This window comes from Etheostoma cragini, chromosome 5 (genome assembly GCF_013103735.1).
Source record: "Etheostoma cragini isolate CJK2018 chromosome 5, CSU_Ecrag_1.0, whole genome shotgun sequence".
NCBI classification, from domain to species: domain Eukaryota; kingdom Metazoa; phylum Chordata; class Actinopteri; order Perciformes; family Percidae; genus Etheostoma; species Etheostoma cragini.
Genome location: NC_048411.1, coordinates 10,345,853 through 10,359,399, shown reverse-complemented (window position 1 = coordinate 10,359,399; position 13,547 = coordinate 10,345,853). Strand labels below are relative to the sequence as shown.

General features: G+C 42.2%; 1 protein-coding gene across 2 annotated transcripts in view; it reads right to left on the bottom strand.

The window, feature by feature from the left end:
* The window catches only part of LOC117944366 (transducin-like enhancer protein 1), a 20,508-nt gene extending 11,351 nt beyond the window's left edge, over window positions 1-9,157 (bottom strand). Inside the window, exons 1-6 of one of the 2 annotated variants that reach the window (XM_034871104.1) lie at window positions 8,379-9,157; window positions 7,917-8,017; window positions 6,857-6,920; window positions 5,967-6,011; window positions 2,398-2,460; window positions 1,321-1,425 (exon numbers count right to left, since the gene is read on the bottom strand). In XM_034871104.1, coding sequence (XP_034726995.1) covers window positions 1,321-1,425; window positions 2,398-2,460; window positions 5,967-6,011; window positions 6,857-6,920; window positions 7,917-8,017; window positions 8,379-8,402 — 402 coding nt within the window. In that variant the 5' untranslated portion in view covers window positions 8,403-9,157. The remainder of the gene's footprint in view (window positions 1-1,320; window positions 1,426-2,397; window positions 2,461-5,966; window positions 6,012-6,856; window positions 6,921-7,916; window positions 8,018-8,378) is intronic. The other variant, XM_034871105.1, reaches the window with a different exon arrangement.
* Between the last annotated feature and the right edge of the window lie 4,390 nt (window positions 9,158-13,547).

Here is a 13,547-nt window from a genome sequence, read left to right as displayed (position 1 = left end):
CACACACACACACACACACACACACACAGGTACACAAACAGGACCCCCGATGGGAGTAAATGGAGGGGAAGTATCGGTGGAGGCAAGGGGAGCCCGGTTTGTCATGGGATGTTAGTGTGAGCTGGTGTGTGAGCATGTATGTGTATGTGTGTAGAGGTAGGGGCAACATGCTTCATTACACTCATTTAACTCACAAACAGGGTGAATGACAGGCTGGCGTGGGAGACGGGGGAGTGGGTGAAGAGGGGAGTGTAAGGGCACCGCCGTGGTCCCCCCCCCCCCCCTTTTTTCTTTTTTTACAAACACAGAAATCCTGCAATTAAGACTCAAACACCAACTGCCAAATACACCCACTTCTCCCCCATCTCTCTCTGTCTCTCTTACACACGTACACACACACACACACACACACACACACACACCTCTTCAAACCCACAGACCACTCTTTGCTAAACTAAATCCCTCAATCCCTTTTCCCACATTTCTCAATTCAACCCCCTGGCCTCACCTCCCGCCAGTCAAGCCCCTCTGGCTACTAGAAAGCAGAGTTTTCTCAACTATTCTCAACAGTCACCACTACAGCTCTACTCTCTTTTTACCTAAGCATCACAGCAAAACTTCGAGCATAAAGTTTTTCTTCTTTTCACAGTCACTAGGCCAATCTCTTTACAGCTCAGGTCTGAATAGCTGGTCATTCCCCTGATTCATTTCCTATATACTCCACCGTGAAAAATCAGTTTTACTTCCAGACCCATAGTCCATGAAAAACAAAACTATCTGCATCCTGGGTTTTAGTTTTATTTCATTGTCTTATTAACTCTTTCATATGTCCTATATATACACTGTATGCCTGCAACATTGAGCTTAGTTAAGTGATTAAACAATTAAAATAATGTCTTTAAAAGTCAGTTATATGCCTACAATGTAAACTTATATGTGCAGGTGTATAAATTGTTACACCAGTACCACAGTCAAGCTCTGGTAGCAATAAAAGAAGGTTTTACGTGAAAACCGGCAAAGAATGTTTGCTTCAAGTTAGGTCTCTGTTTCTGCAATGAATTCATTACTATGGAATCAAATTGGAAAATAACAAGTGGTCCTTCCTGAAAGATTTTTTCACTTGTGGAAGGCAATTAGCATCGGAGAGGTTAAAATTAAACTACTCAAAGATAAAAGTAGGAAAGGTTTTCCATCTCTGACGTGAAGTGTGAAGAAGGAAATGTATTTCTTATGGAAAGAATTAGATTTTTATAAAAAGAGTACACACAGAAATGTGGACACAGCTGATTTAGGTAAAGAGTAAGTAAAATAAATACACACTGTAGGTGGAAGGCCTGGCAGTCCACGTACCCCGATGACAGCATTTAGCTCTGCCATAGTCACCTGCTTGGCTCGCTCTACAGCTTGGACCACCTGCTGCTGATGCTGCAAAACACACAGACAAACACAATGTTGCTAAAGACCTAGAGTAAAAGGTTGATTTATCAGAAAAGCTCGCAAAGACAACTAGACATCAAAACATGTTTTTATGTATGATGTTTTTTAAACCCAAAATGAAAATCAAATCAATCAGAGAGTAGCCTACAAATTGTTAAAAAAAAAAAAGTCTGTAGTGGGCTTGGGCAATTCCTTCTATTTTGGTATTGTCCAAGGATAGTCACTCAACATCGCTAATATGCAATTTGATTGAAAACAGGCAGGCTACATTGAACCCATCAATTTCACTATAATCAATGAAATTGGCTACACCCGCTTGGCTGTCCTGCAGCCAACTTAGCTGACATGCAGCGGTAAGCGTATTGTCTCAACGCTCTGTGTTGCTGATAGCGTCTTGCGTCGATAGCTCAAACCAGTCAATTTTTTCATATTCTTTATTACAGCGGCTTATTATCCGCTTCACATTTAAACTGATATTTGTACACCCAAGTGCTCACAGGGCTCCTATTCTTTCAGCTACTTTCTCGCTAGCAAAGAGTTCACACACTATTAAGATCGGTTAGCTACTTTACTGTAGCTTAGCCATTAGCAATGGTTGCTCCCTGTCCTGTTTAGCTATTCCTCTGCCTAACTTTAAAGATAATTTAACATGTAATACATGTGGTTTATTATTCATTATTGGAAGCACAGCTCCATACCAGGGAAACCAAATTGTTAACGTTGGCTGGGAGGCTGGATGACTATCCAAAGTAAACATATCAGCCCATCAGGTGTCAAAAATAGGCAAACTGGTTTGTAATTGGATTTAAAATGTAATCGTCACTAGTGCTGATTAACTGAGCTCAGCTGGCGAACGTATTTCTCCACCAGAAATGTCTGTAAATGAACAGTAGGGCGCAGAAATATTTATATTTAGTTATGATCATAGGTTAAATAGCTCAAAGTCACACACATACATACCTCCTGCGAGAGGAAGGGAATGACTTGTGCACAGATGGTGTTTAGTCTCTTGGCAATCTCGGTCTGATTGAAGAAGAGATACAGAGACAGAAAGCAACTTAATTGTTAATAACATAATTACATTCATTTAGAAAAGACAGCTGTTCAGTTACACCAATAAAGCAATACAAGCACACACACACACACACACACACACACACAAACACACTGGAGACTATTGCCTCCAAAGTAAGTCACAGGCAGAAGCCCCTACCAGTCTGTGATACAATAACATATCCCCATACACACAAATACACACAAACACACACACTTTTTCTTCTCATCATCAGCATGAGCTCAAGTTTCTCTCTTGCCTGTTGTATTTCTTTTGCTCCAGCTCTATCCTCTGTGCTCTTGTCCCTCTTCCCATCAGCACTTCAACATAATCTCATCAGCAACTAACTTCATTTGCTTTCCACCAGTATCCATGCCAACACATCCGCCTGCCCCCCAAACCCCCGGAGGTGGCAACAATTGGCTGAAACCAGATACCCCCACAGTGGCATCAAATCAGATAAGGTGACTCATATTACATATCATCCAATCAAATTGATACCAAAGAGGCCAGGGTGAAGCGGGAATTAGAGGAGCCATGAAACGTAGTAATGGCTCATCGGACAAACACATCCCACAGACATAGGCAAACACACTGGATGCAAAAGCTTCAAGGGCTATGTGTTGTTGTGTGAAAACCTACAAAGAGTTGTATGATTTTTTTGTTTACATGTCAAAAACTACTAAGAGACTTGTGCTTATGAAAAAACTTAGTGAAAATACAGCCATCAAGCAACAATGACGTTTGGTTTTCTATTATATTCTTCTTCTATTTGTATTTTCTATCCTTCCTGCAATCCCTTTGTTATTAAAAAGTCAACAAGACTAAGAGTCAACATCCATGCTAGCAGCTATGTGATTTGGGGATTTGCTTTTAGTTTAATATGCTAGCATACTAACATTTGCTAATGAGAACTACACATGAATTACAGCCAAGTGTAATGGGAATATAGGTATTTTGACTTATAAAAGTAAAATGTTGACCTGATGATGAGGCTCGTGAAAAAGCCGGGGATCAAAATGTACCTTTTTTTTCTTGAGGGGACATAATTGTCTAAACAAATTCATGGCAAGCCACCCATTAGTTGATGAAATATTTCATTCTAGACAAAGTGAGGGACCAACAGTCATTGCCATCCCTAAAGCCATGCTGCAAGCACAATATATTATATGATGATTTCAAATCTGAAATTCTGGGGAGGCCCGTTGCATACTTGCTCTCATTGGGTCTCTCTGTCTCACACTGACCCTGCCACAGTACAGCCAATTATGTACTTAGATAAGCTAAATAAAGTACTAGCCTATTCAGAACGAAGTCTTGACTTAAACAAGTAACTGCTTCACCTACAATACAACAAGAGAGTATATTACAATTGGCACCGCCTAAAAGAATGTAAATAAGGTGGTTATGTAAATATGCTAAGTAAAAGTAAAGATAGGAGAAACAAATAGAGGCAGGTAAGTATGCTTCACGCTGTGAACACTACATACTATAAAGAATTGACTCTTTGAACAGAATCAAAGACAATAGGGAATCTGATGGAGTTATAAGCCTTTAGATTGCTTTTAGTTCTGTTAGTCCTTCATGTCTGTGAATATATATTACACACACACACACACACACACACACCCACACCCACACACACCCACACACTTTACGGTGCTCCAACACAACAAGCTGTACAGTAGGTTAGTCTAATCTAGGTGGTGTGTGTGTGTGTGTGCGCTCTTAATATACCTGTTACTACAGCCTTTCTACAATGAGTTAGGAAGTAACCGTAACAACATACTTCCAGCCCAGTAGAACCCTGCACACTGGCCAGAACATGAGTTGCAGACTTCCGCACATTGTAACTCCATCTCATAATGCCCAACTTATTCCATGCATAGAAAGCCTTAACTAAAGAGCTATTTCAGGCACAGTATACCTACACATCCATTCTCACAATCTTGGGTTGTAAGCCTATAATTAGCCTTGTATAATGGCTGCCGGATTAGCCTTGTATAATGGCTCGCTGACTATGTTGTCTGAGAATGGTTTGACCAACTACTATCAGGTCAGCTCAGCTAATCTAACTAAGCTACCTGACAAAACTAACAAGGATCAAACAAACGAGGCAACAAACACCCAAAGCTTCAATCCCAGAATGAGGCACTTTACAATTCGGGACTTAAAGACATTTGGTGCATTATTAACACTATAATATTCATAATTGAGAGCAAGTAAACAAAAGTTGAGGATACAGTAAGAAGATGTACACAAACCATGTGTCAACAGAAAACCGACTTCTTATTACACATAATTGGACGGACACACACACACACACACAGACACACACACACAAACACACACACACACACGTTGCTTTGACAACTGCGGCCCCAAGCTAATGGCCTCCCCTGGAGCTTTAGTCTGTGTGTGTGTTTATGTGTGTGGACAATAGAAGGAGATGCATCTCCCTCACAATGAAAGAACAGTAGCCTTTCATGGACATAAAACAAAAAAGGAGCCAGGGGAAAAAGAAAAAAAAAAGTGGGGGGGTTTAGCAAAGAGATCCCATAATTTTGAATGGAGAGTGAGGAAGGCAGAAAGAAAAGGAGAGAACTTGGGTTATAAAAATGGGAGAATAACACAAGAGAAGAAGGGGGAGGGGAACTAATGGGATGGAGTGTGAGAAAGTCAGAGAAGCATCCCCAATCCTCGGTGAAGCACCAGGCCAATCCACCTCCAATTTCCTCTGGTCTGTCTGGTCGATAGCTGTGGTAATTACTGGTAAACGCTCTGAGCCCTGCACCACTCCTGTGGGGAAATGTGTGTTTGTGTGCATGCGAAAGAGAGTGAGAGTTTTCCCTTCTCACCTATGTGTTTACATACAAACGTACTTAACCATGAGAGATGTTTGCCTTTAGATGTGTCTGTGTATGTACTTATGCATGCACGTTTGACTCTGTGTATTTTACAGCACATGGGTTCGATTGGTCCTTGTCATCACATGTTTGCATACATTATGTCCTTGCCTTACATTACAACAGGTAAGTGTCCTTTCTGTATTTCTTGTTTGCTCCCTCCTACTAAAAAGGGGGAGCTCCGCTGTCTCTCCTCTGCCGGCCTCACTGTGATCGATTCCTCTGCCCTCCACAGCCCTGCCCCTCTAATGTAATAAAACAGGCCGCTCCCCTAGACAGCACCAATCAATCTACAGAGCCATTCATCCTGCCTCTGGGCTCAGCCGGCCGGCCCTAACTGGGGAAATGAGACAGAGCCCCATCGATCACGAATAAACACACAACCCCCCACACACACACACACACACACACACACACACACGCATTTGTGCACACAGAAGGACACGTCAACAGGCACACACCCCAAATACATCAAAACCCTGCCAGGAGAGACAGAGGGAAAGGAGGGGAAGATAGACAAACACGAAGACACATAGGGTAGACAGAGGTAGACAGATGAGCATCCATACCTGCTTGTGCATTTCGATGTTGAGGCCATAAGACATCTCATAGTACTGAGGAAGACAGAGAGTCAGATTAGTGAAAGGTATTCTGAAGTTTTAAGAAGAATATGTGTGTGTGTGTGTGTGTGTGTGTGTGTGTGTGTGTGTGTGTGTGTGTGTGTGTGTGTGTGTGTGTGTGTGTGTGTGTGTGTGTGTGTGTGTGTGTGTGTGCGCGCACGTGACCTTACAGGTGTTTTATTGGAACAACCAGACTTGCAGATCTTGTGTGTTGCACCAGGGAATTCTCACCGAGCATTCAAATTGCTTTTGAAAGACCAAGCATCCAAATGAAATGCTTTTTACCTGTGCAAGTGTCACTCATCATATAGGCAAAATAGAGATAATTCGGACTAAAGGCTTTCAACACACACACACACTCACACTCCTTTGACCTCACTTTGTTTCAGGTTAAGTAAAATGATACTTTACTTTAGAAAAAAATAGATACATACAGAATCTCATCCATTCTATCTACCAAAAAGTGGGATTATCTGAAATACAGGAGCTCAGTTTGATCAAAATGAAAAATCTGCCTACTCATAGAATGCCAAATTGTAGCACTAATCTGACACTCTAATCATCTTCATTAGTGTGTCTGAGTAAGGAAACGGAAAACAAAAAGTTGCTGTGCCTTTTTTATAATGCCTATTCCCCTTGTTCAGATAACAACACAGTAAGTATTTACTTAAGAATTTTCACTTATCAGCCTTTGGAAAGATGAAGTTCACCTCCAGAACACATGGAGTTGGTTGGGACACCGTATCCTCCTCAAGGACACTTCAGTAGCCCAAAAGCCTCACTATGTCATGTGTGATGATGTGTGGGGGCAAATTATTTGAGTGTCACATGGATCTCACCATGACATAGTGTCTCTGCATCTCCGTCTTTTCACTGGCCAGCTTCTCGCACTCCATCTTGAGACTGTAAAATACAACAATACACCATTTACTTCAAGAGAAACTGAAAACTTCTCACGTTAAGCTAATCTGAACTCATCAACAAGTCTGTTGGTGTAAACTAGCCCCTCAGTTTTCCGCAGATTGAGAATGTAAATATTCATAAATGATACATATATTATGTCAGAAGATTTAGTTTTTCCTCAAACTTGATTTTACAGCACAAACAAGTTTTATTGACACTAAATCAATATCGGCACATAATCAGATGTGCAACTGCATCTCTTTTGTCTAAAACAACTACTCAAACTAAGAATAAACTGTTTTCCTAAAAGATAAATAAGAATGGTCTCTAAACGGTGCAGGGCACAGAGCAGAAAGTGAAATGGAGACGATGCTTCTTCATGTCTAGTTATAATAATCAGGGTCCGTTGGCTGTGGGAGATTTGGTTTAACATTGCCCTTTGTGTGTGTGAATAAGGATGTGAGAAAACAAAACAGCCTGTTTGCAGGTTCGTGGCGGTCACCTGTTGTGGCCAACCCTCCCTGACAAAACTACTAAGTAAAAGCACACGCAAAGCAAGAAAACCTGCACGCATACTCAGCAGTCTTTTCCCCACACACACACACACACACACACACACACACACACACACACACACACACACACACACACACACACACAGGAAAATAAGGAGTGATTTATGAAACCCTGAGCCCACACGCCAGCCCCTGGCTCTCACCCATCACCAAGACTTAGACCTACCGCAGTGTAAGCGCTAACACTGATGACTGGGTCTGCTGCATATGTGTGTGCTTTTGTGTAAATGTGTGTAATCCAGGTTTATGGGTTAGTATGAGGCCAGAGCTGGGGTTTTGTTCATTATGGCAGGGGGGATGACTGCGGTTAGGTGGAGGTTTAGTGTTATTAGGTAGATGACAATGAAAAAATTGGTCATTGTGCCACCCATACAGACAGCAGACGTACTTCCCTGTGAATGTGTGCGTTTGTATTATTCACCTGTGGTACTGTGCCTGAAGAAACTGGAACTCCTCCTTGATGCGGTCCAGTGACTCTGGGATGGTGAACTTGAAGGGCTGGCCTTGAGCCTGGTGGGGCGTCTGACACACAGACACACACACACACACACACACACACACACAGACACACACACACACAGTCAGGGGATTAATAACATCATGGCTCATTATGTGGCCTACAATTTGCATCTGATCCTCTCCAGGCTAACATGTAATGTCAACAACATTTAATTATAAGCCGTTACTAAACAAACAATATTATCAATCCCACGCTACTTCTTAGGGCAGATGCGGAGCCCAATTAACAAGAAGTTGAATGATTAAACATGTGCTTTGCCTGAAGAGGCTGTTAAAAGTAAGACCACAAGAAGCGCTGGTCAGACAAAGAGGTAGCTAATGTTATCTCTGAAAAACTGTTAAAGCAGGAAGGGAAGAGTCTTACCGGGTGTCGCCCCTGGGGAAACATTGTTATCTCCGGGAGGAGGAGAGTTTCTTTCCGAAAAACACTCTTCGGTGGATCAAACTAGAGCACAGTGAGGATGTGGGGTGCCCCAGATCACGGACACGAATCCATCCGCCGTTATAAGTAGGACCGACTGTCGTTAATTTCAACCAAAACCAACCGCCCCGCCGCTCCGTCCGAATTCAAGGACCGTTTAATGTGAATCCCCGCTCCTCGCTGTTTCGGTCGTTGTCTCTCCTCCGCTCCACTGGAAACACGGCTGTTAATCAACCGCAAAAACACGGGAAACGGTTGATTAGCTGAAGGCAGCTAAGGAACGGGGAGGAGGGTGTGAACCAGGTGAGAAATGAAAATGCTGGAGCCTCCTCAATCACTCTAGCGTTGGTTTTGTGTAGGATCCGATGTATTCTGAGTGCAGAGAGACATACAAACAAACAAACCAGGAAAAAGTCAAGCCAGTAGTAGCTAGCAAAGCTAGACCATCAAACGACACCCGCACTGTGGCTCTCAGTCAAAGCATCAGAAACAAATCCACACAAGTTAATTGCAGTGAAGAGTTCCCACTTGACTCGCCGCGGTCGCTCGTCGACGGTTGAAAAGTCAAGAAAACAGAAACATTTACTTCCCCGCTGAGTTTGAATGCGTCCAAAACAGATTTCAAGAAACAAAGAGGAAATATGTTAGTTTTAATGACAACAACTTCCACCACGGAGGCAACAGTCCAATGTCTAGCTCTGCGTTTACCTTAATGGCAACTTTCTCACGCGGTTTCACGCTCCCAAGCTAACCGAAACTGTAGCTCGGCCCACAAAACGGCCCCGGACCAATCAGGGCCGCGGCTCCACGTGGGGATGGTGACGTAGATCATACAGCTGACCAATTGCCGCTCTTTAAACTGCCCCGAGTCTGTTGACCTGGTTGAGCTACGCGGATTCTGGTCAATCAGGGCGTAGTAAGGAGCTACCATTCTGGAGGCGCGCAGGGCGGGCAGTGCAGAGCGATGTGTGAAGGCAAATCTCACCTGTCAATCAAAGTAACGTGGGCCCAGCAGGCGCGGGGTTGAAGATGTGCGCGTGTACATACACGTGGACACGCACATGCATGCTTATAGACAAACGAATCAGCCCACACACACACAGAAACAAATACTTTCTTTCTTAGTAGCTGCCATAGACTGTTAATATTATATGGTAGCTGCCGTGAACACGTGCCATTGCAAATCAACTCAAACCTCTGTCCGTCTACTTCTTCTCCCTCTCTATGTAATAATAATAATAACAATAATAATAGGGTAGACAAATCTTGCTGCTATCTTGTTTTTCCTGTCCTCCCTGTGTGCTATGCCTATGTGGTTTCCAGGCACAGTTTTTTGTTTAGAAAGATTACATTTGTTGTTTGTTATTGTCCTAACTATGCAGTATTTCTTAATTCTTTTACATTTATAGTTAATTTTATTTGTAAGGCTATATGTATTATTATAATTCTTTTATCTTTTTTGGTTGGACATTGTACGACCTGTCCAGGGACAGCAGATGTAAAACAGCCTTTTGGGCTGATGCTAGCACATTTTACATTTTATACGTATTATTAATGTGTTAAATGTCCCTGTTAAATAAATGTGAAATACATAAATAAATAAATGATAATAATACTGTTGGAATTGTAAACTCCTGTTGATTTATGAAGACTATGGTTTATTGCTCATCAAAAATGTCCATGAACCAGAAACTGAGAGTGCAGATATCAGGTGAGAAAAGTCCACCATAAACCAGATGGCAGTACACAACACATACTGTAGATGTACTGTTGCTTGCTCTGGAGGAAACTACTAGAACTGTTGGGTCCTTGTAAATTCTGGAGTGTGGTCTATCTGTATAGTGTCTTGAGACAACTCTTGTTATGAATTGATACTATAAATAAAATTGAATTGAATTGAATAGATGGTACACAGAACTATACAAATATAATACATATACAGTAATAAAAATACAGAACACATTACCTAACACTGATGTTATCTGTGATGTTATTATGTGTGCCAGTGTCTTCCTTCTTCTGAAAATCTTAGAAATTTTGATTGTACATACACACTAACAAAATCAGTTCCTTCTTCCTCTGTTGTTGATACAAGCAATGACTGACACAATCTGTTGTTATATTCACACACACACACACACACACACACACTCACAGACAGAGGCCCAAATACACGCACGCACAACAGGACCTATATACTGTGCATGCATTATGTAAGAAAAGATTCAAAGTTCAGTGCTTTGCTCAAGACTAATTCTGCAATACCCTGGAGGTAAACTGGCACCTCTCCAGCTCCCAGTCCCACTCCTTACTTGGTCTGTGCGGGGACTTGAACTACGACCCAAACCAAAATGTTCCAAGTGTTAATCTCCTTTTCCTACAGCTATACTGGTCACCACCATAACTTAAGCTAACCAGCAGTTGTGCAAGTCACAGCCACAGCCACATTAACGACATATGAGAAACTTGCACCACCCGGCCTGGACTTTGTCATGTTTTTTGTATAGGCAGAAGTGTTAATATCTGACAAACCTGAGCAGCCAATTAACTGATGAAATACTAAGGGATGTGAAAAAGTGACAACATTATTGGTGAGAGGGTTGAAACTGGGTCGTAAAACAGGCTCAGGGTTTACTGTGCTCCTCCTCTTATCACATCTAAGCACCGCTGACTTCAAATGGAAAACCCCTCAGTTCCACGCTGACTTGTGATTGGCTTAGAGAGTTTAACCCGACCCCTGACCTTTGACCTATGCAGCGGCTGATCCAGTCCTATGAGACTCCTGACTGTGACCAGCCGTAACCTTTATCCCAGCTCTCACGTACATAACACACACTCGCAACTAGTACAACTACATGTGTGTGCGTGCGTGCATGTGTGTGTTTGTGTGTGTAACACTGTCTTGACCTTCCGTTTCTGTTATCCCTTGTCCCTATTCTGAGGCAATCAGATTGTCTTAAAATATAAGGTATGGAGAATGTTTAGATTTTTGCTCCATTGACAGCCTAAACTGGACAAAAAGCTATCTGCAAAAAGCTGCAATATCCCCCGTTGGACCTACTCATCTCTTCCAGCTGATTCCAGTTTCCTCAACTCTCATGTTTCCAAATACGGATGCAGAAGTAAAATATTGTTTCAAAATGATGGTGCAATTGCTGAGGATCCAGCGCAGTGCCAGCACCCCCTGAATGGTGTCTGAAACTTAAACATGAGCTTGGACCAAATTTAGTCAATGAACTTCTCTGCGAGAGTATGGAAATGGAAATAAAAGCAGAACCTGAGACAATGGCTTCCGATAAAAAAAGAGGTAATGATTAATAATTTTGGTTCAATGCTTTCTCAGTTCTCTAAACAATACTTTGGCACAGCAAACAGCAACAAAAAAAGACTCCTCTTCACCTGCACAGAAGAGCATCTGCTGGGCAGTATCACATCTAGATGTTAGGTGTTCAGTTAGTCGTATTTACTACACATCGTCTGCATGCACCTGGTAACATCTGTTCCTCACCATCACTTCTCGACTCACCTAAAAATGTCGTATCTAAGCAAAGATCTTCTGATACCACATCACCAGACATCCGTTTGTCACACATGAAGGTGCAGTAAGTAAGCTGTGGACCAACCACACTGCACTTAAAATTAATCCTTTTAGAAATGGCACTGCCCAAGAATGCAGCACAGTAACATCACAGTTCCTCACCCCAAAGAACAGCACGGTATGTAAATAAAAGAGTGAAAGCTATTTAAACTACATCGCAGGTTATGGTTTCTTGTTCAATGATTTGTTTAACCAATTGTTTTTTATGATTACAAGTAACAGTTCTTTTTATCCATTTGTAATGCATCCCAGCTAAACATTTGTATGAGGATTAAAATTTCATCTCAGACGTTGCTCATAGAGTTTCACAACTCACTTTTGAAGCTTATAGAAATAAAACATTGCAAAAACTGTTTGACAGTCATTACAGTGTGTGTTGCCACAGAGAGATGCAACTTCCAAACGTTCTGAGTGATACTTTGTGTTCTGCTTTGGTGATCAGACAGCAACAGTCACCAGGCAAATAGGTAATTGCACATGAGCTCAATGGCCTCCTGATTTCCTTAACAAATAGCCCATCCCCTCATTCACTTTGGAGGTCTTTCCCTCTCCCTGAGTCATTTGTTTAGAGTGAAGAAGCACACAATTACCCTCTGCTTTGGATGAGGTACAAGAACCTGCCATATAAGCCTCATTTGGTTTGCAAATGTCCCATTTCTTTCTGATTTTAGTGGCTAAAACAAATGGCTGAGCTTTGTTTATAAAAAAGGAGGGAGAGAGAGTGGCGGAGGGAGGGAGAGAGAAGTGACATGAGGGAGAAGTGGCTATTTTAGCTGTGACCTGGTCATCTTGCCTGTAGAGGAGACAAGAGGCTCTCCCAGATAATGACTGAACAAGCAGCTTTGTGTGGGACGACAAATGGAGTGATCCCACTCTCTCGTCCCACTTACTACAAGAAGAGCGTTTGTGTGTGTCTGTGTGTCTTTGTGTGTGTGTGTGTGTGTGTGTGTGTGTGTGTGTGTGTGTGAGAGAGCTTATATGCAAACATGTGTTTTGTTGGGCTGTGGGCTATTTGAATGTGTGTGTGTGTGTATATGCACATTTGGTTAGTTTGGTTAGTGTCAATGTGTGCGTGTCAGGAGAGGGTGTTAAAGAGTGTATTCATAGTCATGAGGTGGTGTGTGTGTCAACAGCAGATGATTTGCGTGAGGATTCTGGCCAAGCCGTCCCATAGAGCCCTTTTGTTTTGTTTTGACTCTTGTGCTTTTAATGGACAACCAAGGACCTAATTTGAATACCAGCAACCCGACTTGTCTGCCATTTTCACTGTATTTTGGTAGAGGGAGTTTGGGGCGGGTTGGGTTCCTCTTCGGTAGGATTTGAGTCGCCTTGTGCCAAATTCAGTCTTATGGTCCCCCATTTGGACCAAGAAAGATGAGAGAAGGAGAAAAGAGCAAAGGATATCATTTACGGTATATTTAAGTTGCTTTATTTGGACACCATGTTTGAACATAGGGATGCTCACAAGTGTACGTGGTACCAGAGCACCCTAGGCCAAAGGTCAATGATCGATT